This window comes from Pseudorasbora parva, chromosome 3, assembly GCF_024679245.1.
Source record: "Pseudorasbora parva isolate DD20220531a chromosome 3, ASM2467924v1, whole genome shotgun sequence".
NCBI classification, from domain to species: domain Eukaryota; kingdom Metazoa; phylum Chordata; class Actinopteri; order Cypriniformes; family Gobionidae; genus Pseudorasbora; species Pseudorasbora parva.
In genome coordinates, this window is record NC_090174.1 from 43,478,002 (window position 1) to 43,491,660 (window position 13,659).

A 13,659-nucleotide genomic window follows, 5' to 3' on the forward strand; every position below is an offset into this window, starting at 1 on the left:
GCTTTATAATAGCAGCCCAAAAAAGTGTGTCCATCCATTATAACATAATAATCCACATGGCTCCGGGGGGTTAAACGTTTTTCTGAAGCGAAGCAACGTGTTTGTTGAAGAAAAATATCCATATTTAAAACTATGTACAATAAAATATCTAGCTTCTACCAGACTTTATGTTTGTACTAAAAAAAAATTTTTTTGCAGTCAACATTTTTGCAATGCTTATCCCTTCCATTCCTACTTAAATCTGTGTTCTATATATATATTAGTTTTGTCAAATCAATGAATTTCAATGAATCATCCAAATATTATGTACAGTATATATAAATACACACATGCTTTAATGTTTTATTTTATATAAAATATTTATATTTAAATTAAATAAATTATATGAATATATACATGAAAATATTTCTTAAATATATACATGCATGTGTCCTCAAGTAAAAAAATACATAATTATACAAAATTCTAAAATTGATTATAAATATAATTTTTTATTATTATACATAATTATAAAATTGAATCCTGATTAAAGGTTAAAGCACTGATTTCCTTTCCTTCTCCACTATCTTGTCCTCCCTTTAAAAAAAATTCCAACCCCTACATTTCCTTTTATTGACCAGAATGCTCATTCGTTTCCTTCCTTCCAGCAGAAGCTTCGTAATTTGCTTTCATACGAAAGTCTTTCTTTAAGCTCCTCTGCCTCGTGGTCATGAGCCTTGCCTTCTCCTCAGCCAAACTCATGACTGAGAAGCCAATTTACATCCTCTGACTTGCACAAGGATTTACATGAGACAAATTACGCGGAACTCTGTGTGAGAAGAACTCATCTGCTCCCCTGCTGAACTATTCTGGATTTTTTATTTATTCACAGTTCCTTTTTTTGTGCCTGTGAAAAAAGGTCTTCTAAGCCACACTGTTATTCTTTTGTTTCCTGTTCGACTTTGTCTTAATATACACTCCGAATAACTCTGTGTACCCTCGGTGTGCCCCTCCCCCTGTCGCCTGTCTACACACAGTGGCGTAGTCATCTGCCCTCAACATCTGTCACCACCCGTCACTGTGATGTCATCCACCCAGACTGGCTTAACACTCAGCCCCCTCTGTACAAATACAGAGAGCGGGCCACAGATGCTGACTAGTCAAGAGGCTTACAAGAACATAAAATGACTGGACAGTGTCAGACAAAGATACAGACACGTTTTCTTTTAAGGGACGGATAAATACTTTGGAAACAAGAAAGGAAAAGCATGTTTTTTTAATAAGGCTGACACTGAGGGTCCAACAAAACCTGTTGTCACTCCTTAAGAGAGTGACACACACCTCTCCAGCTGTTATTAGGTCAGGCAGGGATTGTCAAATCTGCTTCTGGTTGCGAGTACAGAAGTGCTAAAGGTTGTCAGGACAGCGGCCGTGAAAACAGGATGTCTTTGCATCAGCAGCCGGGACAGGTGTGCAAAACAAACGACATCTGAAAAACCATTCAGGTGTCAAGGAATCTAAAGGGTGTCACGGCCATCGTCTTTATAAAGTGTGTTATTCAGTAAAAGAATGACTCACTTAAAAACAATTATCTGCATGGTGTTGAGGAATTTCCCCCAAAACGCAAGAAATGAACAAAACTGCATGACTGTAAATTTTCTCTGTATATTTATTTACAATACTTTTTAATGCCAGGTAAAAGGATTAAATGCAATACATAAATATGAACATAGTAATGTTTTTTTCTCATACAAATTTGCATATAACTAAAGGCTGAAATTCAACATACTCTCAACAGATACATCTTTTTTTTAAGGAAACCTCACTCCCTACAGAAGAAAAGACGTTTATATACACACACGCGCGCGCACTCTGACTCGTTTACATTAGGATATGCAGACACACAAAAATGACAGGTGCATTGTGGGTGCATTTAAAAAAAACAACCAAAGAACAATGTTTCACAGACTCAGGTCTGACTTAATGCATATACTATGCGGTGTTGCAAATGCACTGTCTAAGGAGGGTTAGTTCATCTCGCTTTGACAACAGGAAGAAGGGCTTGTGCGCAAATTTCCCCCTTGCGCACAAATACGCTTACACGGAAACCGACTGCACCACCTCACAGTCTGATTAAAAAGTCTACATAATGTTCACACAAAATTAATACAAATAAAACTCATATAAACTCCCAGACCACTGAAACTCTAAAGCGCTGTTGTGACAGAGGTTATTGGTTCAAGAATGTGGGAACAGAGTTGCCTACAACAGATGAAGGAAAAGTGACTTCTGATGCATCGCAATCTTTCATTCTAAAACAAAGAAAAGGTATGATGTCACAGTAGCAAGTTCACATTCTAAATTAATGCTAAAGTAATGGCCTTGACGACTGCACGGCCCCACATTCCAATTGATTTTGTTAGAACAGAATGTCATGACAAACTGCAGTTTAACAGACCAACACATGCAGCACACACCATCAGGTAGAGCTTTGACACATCTCTTGAAAATCTGGCGTCTTTCATGATAAAACAAAGGCTAAACACTACATACTCAGAAACTACACAGCCACGTTTTGGCACAGAGTATCTGCCACTCCCACTGCGTGAGGGTGGGAACAAGCAAAAATAAAATAACAGCTAAAATTTCCTGAAAGGTGTCCTATGCTTTAGGAAAAAAAGAATATGCAAGAATAACTAGCATACAACACCACAGAGAGAAAAAAAAACGGAAAGAAATTAATACCTATTAGAAAAGCAAAATCTGTCAGATCGTTCATGCATGAGCCTCAGAAGGTACAGTTCTCTCGTTTTCCTTTTGAGGTGATCGAAAAACACGTGTCCGTTTTTCAAGTCGTCCATTTTATCCACCAGTGTTCTTGAAGAAAGAGGAAAAAGCTTATATTCTCTGGATCTTATCAGCCACTACTACTGGATTCTCCTTTCGGATCTTAGCAGCTGCTTCCGCCTTGTAATCGTACGTGCAGTTGTGCTTGTCTGAGTACCGGTGAATTCCACAGAACAAATTACCACATCGACAGTCAAAACCTGTAAAACAAGAGAAAACATAAGACCTCTGTTCATAGACACGCACGTTAGTGCTGGGCAGTATGACCAAAAAATGATACAATGGTATTTTTCAAAATGATACCGGTTTTGCAGTATATGATAGTGTTGTACTGACCGCGATACCAAATCAGTACTGAAATTTTTAAAATGTGACTGAGCGCCATAGTTGCGGAATATTTTTGACAAATATATGACAGTATTCCCCCCCCCCCCCATGCATGGGGGGGCCCATGCATGACTGGGTGCTATATCCGCATAATAATGACCGCATTTTCTACTAATTGAGAGAGGAAATACTGCATTAGATTGACTTAGAATGCCCTATTTTACTGTCATCATGATGAGCGAATAGTGTAGAAAAATTCCACACTAGAATTAATAAAGGTTTGCCAGGCCCAACAAAATGATGCTGTAGGGAGACAGCAACCAATAATAGCACTAGTCTCTGAACAAACGACACGTGTCATTTTAACACAGAAAGAATAAAGAGTTACTTTTTTGTCCATTCTTCTTTGAATTTTTGGTCTACATCATTGTTTTCTGTGTATCAGAATAATCACTTGTCATCACATTCATGATCAGACATGCGACTGTATCATTGTCCGTAATTGCACATATTTTATTTGAAGACGTCATGTTTAAATGTGTACTTAAAATAAAAATAGTAATAAATTAAAAAACACTCACTATGGTCTGTATCTAATCTATGATCTACATGGTGAGCATTGTCAAACTCATTGCGGCGCCTGTTTTTTGAATTCTCCGCTATAATGTGATCTCAGCTGTGCCTGGTTAGTGCAACAGCGAAACGGGACCCCTCTCAAAAAGTGTCACGCTGCGCCGCGTTCAGAACGTTGTTTAAGCGACATACACCAGTATTGCGGTATAATAAAAATTCATATCATAACAAAAAACGGTATACCGCCCAGCACATGCATGTCAAAGTAATAACAGAATGACCAATCCACGAGCCTCACCTGTTAGGCCGACTCTCTTACGGCAGGTAAAGCATCTATTTTTCTTAGGTTTGATGGAGTCTGGGCTCTTGCCGTCGTCGCTGCCCTGAGCTGCAGCGATTGGCGAGTAGGAAGAGGTAGGCTGTGTTATAACTGTGGGAAGAATAGAGACAAGAATGATTTAAATAACAGTTGCAATGTGGCATGGGTGGATTCTGGAAGCAGTTTGTGGGGTTTAAAGGAAAATGAGTATGGTCGCAATTTTATAGGGCTCTTCCCTAAAATAAGCTCTGCCACAAACCCCAAAGTCCCAATTTCTCTCAGAATTAAGTTATTAACACTGCATGAACTTAAAACTATCATCAGTAAGCAACTCACATTAAAACTAGAGCAAAGGTGGCTCTATAGGTTCTTGGGACTGGGATGACAACAAGAGTATCTAAAGAATTGGTATGTACAATGCCAAAATACTTCTGTAGACATTTTGGGAATCAATTTTAGTAAAAAGTGGAACTGACAAAATAGAGCTTATTGTCTGAAGGCCCAACTACCACAAACTTCACAGTATTTCCTTTGACATTGTAAACAGTCTTATAAATAAACACGCCTTGCACACTTGAATGGTTGCAGGAATGGTGAGAACTAAAAACCAATAGGAGAAGTCATTATATTATACTCACTGCTGTAGTGCAAAAATGTGCATTAGCTATATATTTTGACAGCATTGTTTTGGTCTACCAACATCTGTCAGACATTTTTTTTAAATCCCATTACAGACATAATAAATTCCCCACAGTGCACAATTTGTTTCCAGATTATTTTAAGGTGTTGTGGTCAGGGCTTGACAATAACTTTTTTTGCTCACGTGCCACTGTGGCTAGTGGTTTTCTAAGTTGCTAACAACTCAGCATTTTCACTGGCCACAATTTTGACAATCGATACCATGGGGACAAACTGCCATATAGATGTTTTTAATATTATCGCTCTCGTAATTTGGCTTCAGGTATATTCTCCTGCTGTCACTAAGATCTGATGCACCGATTATACATATAGTGTTAAATGGGTTCTTTTTCAATTGTTTTACATTCACTTAAAACATATCACTGCGTTTACATTTTGACGTGTGTATTTTGCTGTTTAAGCACAATAAGCAGCGAAAAATAACTAAATTAAGTAGGCTACAGAGAGGCGGCTTTATCTGTGCGCACTTTGCGTAGGAGCACAAATGTGCAATCCATCCGCATTCGCCGTGTGTTAATGTCAAGACTTGGTTGTGATATAAAATAAATGTTGAACATAATTATCATTTATCAAGATTTATTTAAAAACAAAGTTTACAATTTCATTCTGCTTCCTAAAAACTGGTGAGAAGTCATGAGATTAAAAACAATAATCTTGTTCTAATGACAGCACACATTAACAGAGTTTACATATATTTTTGTAAAGAGTTTTTTTTTTTAAATACCAGATTATACTTTATAAAAAGTAAATTTGCAGAAAATATTTTTATAGTTTGCAACTTGCAACAATGACAGTGTTAAAAAAAGACAGTTATATTTATTATTTTCTCATTATTTTTTGGAACAATTATTTAACTCAGTTGACTTTGCAAGAAAACACACTTATTATTTTTTATGTTAAGTATACTTTATATTTCAGAAAGTGAGTCCGTCACAGGGGAATCGTCATGTTTGATGTTCACTGACAAAGTTTGAAACACCCCGTTTAAGACTAAACAAGGAGCTTTGTATGACTACTTTAAAATACATTTGATCATTTAATTTCAATTACCTGGTTCAACAGCCTCAGGTTTAGGAGACAGGGCCTTTTCCTCTCTAGAAATGCTCATTTCTGTCATCTGCTGTGTCACCGGTAAGGAGATTGAAGGTATACTTCTGCAAAAAAAAACAGGTGGAGTTTCAGCACCTGGCTTTCCTCACACAGGAGATCATTGAAATGTCAAGCAGCTGAACATAAAATGCATCCTCTCATTCTGACATTTTCAACAAACACACAAAGTACTCACTCTCTCATGGTATCTGTGCTGGGTGCAGGTGAGGCCTCTGCTTTGTTTATGCTGGCTTCTAGTCTCTGTATTGCGGAGACCTCTGCTGAGGGGCTGCCAGCTGGTCCAACAGAACACAAAGACACAAATCACAAACAGCGCACAGGTGCAGCTGTGCTAGTATACAAAAGGCCTGCGACACAAAGCAGAACTGCCAACTAAACAAGTGCAGTTTATCATTACAGTTTCCCAGGGAAGTCCCAAAGTTGAGCTAGAGACCTCAAGAAAAATATTAAACTCTAAAACAACTCAGCTATCATTGGGTGCAGGTGGGTCTAAAACATCTTACAAGCAGTAACTATGGTGGTCTGTTATTACTGTAACAACTTCAATGTCATCGTCTCCAAGAGGTGCAATGAATGAGAGCCCTTATACCATAGTAGAACCATTTTGTTTGTGTGGCCAGTAACCATAGAGAGCACTTTCCAGGAGGTTAGACAAACAGGTTAATGTTTCAGTGTGACTTACCCAGGGGGCTCATGGGACTACGATCACTGTTTTGCTGTCTGTTCAGGTGCTCCTTATAGCACACCGAGCACATGCCATTGGTCCTGGGGTTGCCGTAGAAACCACAGCCTGTGGTACACAGTATAGGGACAGGACTCTGGTTTGTCTCTTGGGCCATTGCTAATATATCACAGAAGAAAATGGAGACAGAACAATAGTTGTCTTGTTAAAAATGAATGCATTGTATTTGGCTTACATGCAGTAAGTAGATGAGATGATTGTTTTCAAGGTGCAATCAGCAAGTTTGTTTTATGACTAACTGTTTTATTCTTCATGGACCGGTCCCCATCAGGTATTGCCATGTCGAGGTCAAATGACCAGTCAGAGTTACATATCAGTGAGTCTATGTGTGCGTATAATACAGTTAATTACAAATAAAAGTTAAGATTACTTCCAAAACAATATTCACATACTAAATAAAATATGCTGTAAAGAAAGAAAGATATCTTCGTATTCCCAATAGAAAATTACATACTGTTATTAGTAATAACAACTTTGACTGGTCATGTGACCTCAACATGGCAACACCCATGAGGGGGACCCACTCCATGAGCTTTTTCAAGAAAACCCCTCACCACGTGTACAAGCATGCCATTTTAATTGCATTTTTACTAAAGTATGCCTCATTTCTTAATGTATAAAAGTATTAATTAGCACAAAAATCACCCTGTGCACCTTTAAAGCTGAAGGGTTTAACTTCTCTAGAGTTTCTATAGCGTGAACACTGCAGCTATAATTAAAAGGCCCTTTTATATCTCAGCCAAAAATAAAGTCACAAGCTCCTCAGCCACCCTCATCAGGACAGAGTAATTACAGTGAAGTCAACCGACTGACCAGACTAATAGAGTTCTTCTGCATCTATTCCTAACCACATCCAAACTGAACTGAACTCGCTCCTAACGTTATCCCTAAATAAAGTCTTGCACAAAACAGCACGACACAAGCTCTCCCACCTAACCATGACTAAACAAATGAGTGGGTGTTTAGTGTTATATGAAATTTCAGGAGGCAATAGCGGGAATACATTATGCCTACATCTCTAATTAATAAACAAAATAAGCATAAACACAAAAAGATGTTAGAACAGTGTTCACGTGTTCAACCATGGGACACCGACACCAGCTGACAGACACCACTGATCAATAACCGCTCACGGACACTCTTACAGTCGTGCTGCATGGTCACTCAATGCTGGCGAGTTAATAACTTTAAACCTTCACTCAACCGAGAAATACAGGTCATTTGACCGTCTATATGACGGGACAGCCTGGTCTGTGATGTAAAAGAGTGTGTCAAAACCTGCCGAGCTGACTATCTAAACAACATGTTTGGCCATCATAAGCGCGTGGCTATCTAGGCAACACACTTCTGTTGAATTTCACAGACAAACTAAACTAGGTGAATTGAAGAGGACTGGTGGACCCGAAAAGCGGGTAAAAGCCCAAAATAGCAAGACATCAAATATCATGACCCAATAAAACGCAAACACCACGACTATGGAACAGCACTGGCTTTGTTTAATCGTCTTTGTCCTTTTGCTCCAGGATTTCCTCCCCAGACAGACAATCTTCTCTTTGAACAAGCCCGAAACAAAAAGCTAACTGGCTTAGCCAGCTGTCCGAGTTACTAGTATCATAGAGCACGAGAACGCGAAAAACCAGACGAGATTTCCTTGAATTTATAAGGGCACGGTCGAACAATAAACAATTAACGTTACCCACAGCACAATGAAGATAATCCCTTTGGAGTGTGCGTCTGTTTCAAAAACAACTGCTGGTATTCTGAATTTTATAAAATAATTAAGAATAGACATTTGCAATTTGACTTCTACATCGATGAAGAAGGTAAAACAAAGTTGGCGATTGTTCGTGTCTGTGTTTTATGTACAGGCGAGTCACGTTCTGGGGCTTGTGGTGTTCATGAAGGTGGCTGCTGACAACTTGGGACACTTTGTTATTTTAGGGATCCACCCTTAAGAACAAAAAAAGCTCGATACCTCGAACAACCGTCGCGTTTATAGATCCGAGCGAGCGGTTCAGCTCGATGTGCTAACGTTACACGTTCTGAATCGGTAATAGCTCCCTTTTTCGGGGTTAGCCAGTCTTTCCGTGATCACAGCGACAAACCTCTCTCGATTATCACCTTAATAAAATCCAAACAAACGTTTCAGTGCTTACCTTGTTGGGGTTTTAAATCTAATCGATCGATGAACCTCGGTTAAAAAACAGGGACTCTTCGAAAACGAGTTTGTCTTCCTCCCGAGGCTTTGTGTCGGTGATGTAAATAAGTCAATTCCTCTCCTGTCCTCCTCTCCCCGAGCTCTCTCTTCTTTCACTCTGTTTGTTTCCTTCTTTAGTAAAGGGGGGTGGCTAATAGCGTCATCGCAGAGAGACATTGGTCACTCGACGTTTGGGGGCGGGGCGTGGAAGTCGAAGAGGGGAACGAGGTTGCCACCTACACTGATGACGACATCAAACCTTCCCGATGAAAGTCTCCCAAGCCCGAAGACAACTAGGAAGTCAACAGGCTCATGAGTCATGACATGGATTTAATAGGTATTTGTTGTGTTATACCTAAATTCACATATTTATTAGGTACTTTTCGATGTTTACCAGACACCAACTTGTGTTATCTGTCACACGTTGTTGTATCACAGCTCTTTTTGTTGTTGGCACTACAACATTTGGCATGGATTGACACTTTGATGCCACCTTTACACTGCAAAGGCACAGGAACTGCATCTGAAGTGGTGCATTTACACAGTTTAATGTTGCACAGATGTGTCAGAAACACATTCGCATAGGAATTACAGTTGTAGAAACATGTTATGTAAATTAGTTTGTAAATAGAAAAAATACAACTGGTAAATCAAATGATGAATGGATATATATATATATATATATATATATATATATATATATATATATATATATATATATATATTACACAGTTTAAGGCCTGTGTAAAAAAAAAGATGTTCTGAAATCTTGATATAATATTTCCAAGAAGGTCAAGAAGAGGTTTTTACCTCTGTGCCTGGAGATGCCGAGAGCTCTCGTGTTTTTCATTACGCATACCTTATAGTATCAGTCAGCAAGCACTCACGTGAACTGTACAATCCCATGAGCATTCGAGTTGGTAAGGGAGATTCCTTTCGGTGGTGTAACCCAACTCAGTGTGTCCTGAGGGTGGCTTTGCAAATAAGCAAAGGCAGAGGCCGCCTGGTTGTTTTTGAAAAGAACAGTTTGAGGTGGAGGAGGGGGACGAGTTTAAAAACAGCAAATATAGGGGAAATAAAGCTGCCTGAACTAGTTTAAGTTTGGTTTGTCACACTGTAGTTTGCATGTATTTGTTGTGTGTGCAAATATGCTTTACAAGGGCTTAATCTATGGCATGTTTTAACTTTAAACTGATATTTTTGGTGTGTCAGTGCTTAGATCCCAGCCCATGTCAGACGTGAGAACAAGGCGAATAAACACCATGTGCTTTTTTTGCATTTTCATTACAATGCATAGATAACAGTAGGACAGTAGGTCACGCTCTTCATTCCAAAGTAAATGTGCACAATAAATGTTGCCTTATCTGCATGCATCCTTGAGCACACAGAACCTTGCAGCATTTATATTTTGCAGAAGCTTTCAAGATGTCCATCTTGTCTATATAATGTTTATAACTGCTATTTATGGATCAGTTAAGGTGAAGAGTTTTGCATTTAGATTCTTATTAGCTGCGGGAAATAGATTAGATATGCTTTTTTTTCATCATTTGTGGAACATGGTGGACAAAAAGATAATGTGTATTTTGACCACTGTGGCATAAAGTAAGGTACATTTTCTTCCTTCCTTCTTTTTATTTTGTTACAAGTGATAAGCTCCAAAATTACTGAATACAGAGTTGAAACACAAAAATAACACTCATATGGATTTCTTTTTATAGTGTACAGCGATTTAGTATCCTCTTGTGCCATAAAGTGTTTGTTAAGTTGCCAGCCGTGTCATAAAGTTGAGCTGTAACAGCTGCTGGTTTACTTGTGTTGGCCCATAACAGTATCAGGATCAGATAAACACTCTGAACATCCTCAGACACTCTGTTTCGTAAGGCAATGACGATCTAATGAGCGTAATATTGCATTATCTCCACACAAAACAATTATACACAAACACTGCTGATTGTTCATGGTGTCATGAATGAAACCTGTTAGACTAGACAATTTTGTAAACAAAATACTTTACTATGGAATGATAGGTATCAGTGAGGCATTGATGGTTAACTAAAACCATAAACATCTTCGTTATTTTAAATAAAATAAATATAAAATGTATATTTCACATTTTATTTATTTTAATTGTATTTCAGCTATAGTTGCCACAGCACAATTTCTTGATACTTGATATTCTAATTACTAAAATTTAAATAAAAATGAATAAAAACTAGATATTAGACATGTGGATTATTTATAAAACAACTAAAACAAATTTACAAAAAATTGAATGAAAATTGCGAATATAAAAACAATGACAATTATTATTATTGATATTAATATCAATGTTAATCAAAAACTATACGTTTCAGTAAGAGTAAAATAACACAGAATTGAGGGAAAACCACATTTACCTGTATTCTAGATATTTAAATCCATACGTGGAGTTGTTCAAACCAGCCTTGATTTACCCGTCAGTCGCTCCACTTTATTTTGACACCTTCTTTCCCTTGTAGTTGTTTCAAGTAGCCTATGCTTCCACTTAATGGTCTTCTTCTTCAAGGGAGATTTTGATCAGTTGCTCAAAAGTACCCAGTACCCAGTAGTCTTTCACAGTAGAAGTGTTTTCATTTTGCTTTTACATAAGTGACCCTATACTAGCTGTCAACATTTCTAAATATGGCTTCTGCAATCACATCTATAATTTGACATCTTAAAAAATTGTTTTTATTGATCCTCATAATATAATCAGTCAAAGGCTACTGAAATCCTGTTATACATATTGTTTTTCTGTTACAGCAAATATAGCCATACATACATATATATATATATATATATATATATATATATATATATATATATATATATATATATATATATATATATATATATATATATATAGGCTATAACCAAGTTCAATTGTTAAATTAACATACAGTCAGACAGAAGTCTGAGTGCAGTAGCCTACAAATAAAGTCAGCAGACGAGTCTCTATCACATGTGATGTAAATAATGCTAGAACGTTTTCTTCATGTTCTACGTAAACACATCCAGATTTACTCACGGGATCGGTACTACCGTTTCCCCTATCACAAGTTTCGTCCTACGTGAGCAATTGGACACAAAAAAGTGCAAAATAGAAATGAATCATCTTTCCAGTAAAACCAGTCTTTTCTTTTCCTACAAATGCAGTAGGCTACCGAGAATGCGACCTGAATGAAAACGTGAGAGTAACAGGGCACCGGCTCTTCTATAAATATACCTTCATCCACCCAGAGTCAGAGTGTAGCCTATTAAATATCCTGACTATAGGATTCTTCAGAGTAATGGAATGAATCTCATCGTCGACTAACTGAGGGCGGTTCTGATGACAACAATAAAAATGAGACAATGTTCGTGACTCAACAACAGTCACATATTGGGAGAGACGCTTCAAAAAATGAAAGCTGCCAGCTCATAGTTTTAGTCACATCATAGCTCTTTAATTATAGCTTCTTGTTAGCATTATTTAGCTATTTGTAGCCTACTGTGCATGCACTGTATTTTATCATAATGGTCCAAAATATTTGATTCTACAGATCATAGCCTACTGTTAACGTATATGAAAGCCCCTTTTCTTTAAGACTTGTAAAATAGGAACGTTTTTGTGTTTCTCTTATCAAAGGTGTGCCAGTGGCTGAGGGAACGAGAGGGAGAGAAACAGGCATGCTCAGAATACAGTTACAGCCCGTGTCAATCCTCCGAAGATGGATTCCCCAAACGGTGCTGCTAAACTTAGCCGAGGAAAACAGTAAGTCTAGCGCTCTGCAAGGCGAGCACAGACAAATAATGTTACAGTGACAGCTTAGACAGTCGAGCAAACCACAGGCCATTACACGCACAGACATTGACACAATAGACGAGCACAAATACCTGCTGACTAGGTGGATAATGTGCACAAGAAATAGGTCATACATCGAACATTCTTTCTTTGTAGCCTGACATAATCTAAATTCCCCCAGACTGCTGCTAATTAATTTCAACCAAAACGTTTATCTTTAGTGACCTCAGGTGGTCAGGCTGTGTAATGAAGGAATCCACAAACACTTTTGGTTGTGTTTGATGATGCATTGGAGATATGCATCTCCATTGGAGATCACCCAAAAGTTAAAGTATTGTCATTTACTTACCATCATCTTGTTCCAAACCCATATGGGTTTCTACATATAAGAAGATATTTAAAAAAATGTTGGTAACTAACCGGATAGTTGACAGCAACCATTGAGTTTCCATAGTATTTCCCCCTTACTATGGAAGTCAGTGGGTGCTGTCTGGTGGTTACCAGCATTCTTTTAAATATCTGTTCAGAAAAAAAAGGAAACTCATACAGGTTTGGAACAACTTAAGGGTGAGTAAATGATGACAACATTTTCATTTTTGGGTGAACTGTCACTTTAACCTCACTTCTTTGTTAGCTATTATTATTTAATTTAATATTAATTAAAATAAATATCTTCAGTTATATATTAATCTTCTGTTATATATGTCTCATTCCCATTATTAAATATTTTTGGGATGACAGTTTAGGCACAATATAAGAAAGATAAATATAGATAACCTTAATAAGATTCAGTTAAATATGGCACCATATCAAGATTTATTTATAGAGCTCTTTTTCCTCCTTTTCCATACCTCTAATATTTCCATGCTTCTGTTCTGTGGAGCACAATCCCACAGGACACCTCAGGCATATATGAGTAAAATCGATCTTCCTAATTTCTCCGGAGACACTTCCAGTCTTCCTGTTTTTAGTCTTTATTGTATGGCAGCTTTGGCTCAATTGTGTCAAATACTGTACGCTGTTGGATATACAGTTGTGGCACACTGGCACTGCATCGCTCTCTG

At 37.7% G+C, this 13,659-nt stretch overlaps 1 protein-coding gene and 1 long non-coding RNA gene across 2 annotated transcripts in view; one reads left to right on the plus strand and one right to left on the minus strand.

The window, feature by feature from the left end:
- LOC137071219 (uncharacterized) overlaps positions 1–12,990 on the plus strand; it is a 28,296-nt gene extending 15,306 nt beyond the window's left edge. Inside the window, exons 2-3 of the long non-coding RNA XR_010904397.1 lie at positions 8,932–9,130; positions 12,440–12,990. This is a non-coding gene — a long non-coding RNA (uncharacterized lncRNA). The remainder of the gene's footprint in view (positions 1–8,931; positions 9,131–12,439) is intronic.
- zfand5a (zinc finger, AN1-type domain 5a) lies at positions 1,631–8,919 on the minus strand. Its single transcript, XM_067439022.1, has 6 exons — positions 8,753–8,919; positions 6,537–6,695; positions 6,030–6,129; positions 5,795–5,898; positions 4,025–4,156; positions 1,631–3,026 (listed from the first exon to the last, which is right to left on the minus strand). Exons 2-6 carry the CDS (start codon positions 6,691–6,693, stop codon positions 2,878–2,880), a joined length of 642 nt encoding a protein of 213 aa, XP_067295123.1. The 5' UTR covers positions 6,694–6,695; positions 8,753–8,919; the 3' UTR covers positions 1,631–2,877.
- Positions 12,991–13,659: the final 669 nt, after the last annotated feature.

Bases quoted from the DNA above. Each gene is read 5' to 3' on its own strand.
- zfand5a (XM_067439022.1), bottom strand. From the start codon at position 6,693: ATGGCCCAAGAGACAAACCAGAGTCCTGTCCCTATACTGTGTACCACA. The intron at 5,899-6,029 runs GTGAGTACTTTG...TTTTTTTTGCAG, and splicing joins AGCACAGATACCATGAGAGA to AAGTATACCTTCAATCTCCT. The intron at 3,027-4,024 runs GTGAGGCTCGTG...CTTGTTTTACAG, and splicing joins TAAGAGAGTCGGCCTAACAG to GTTTTGACTGTCGATGTGGT.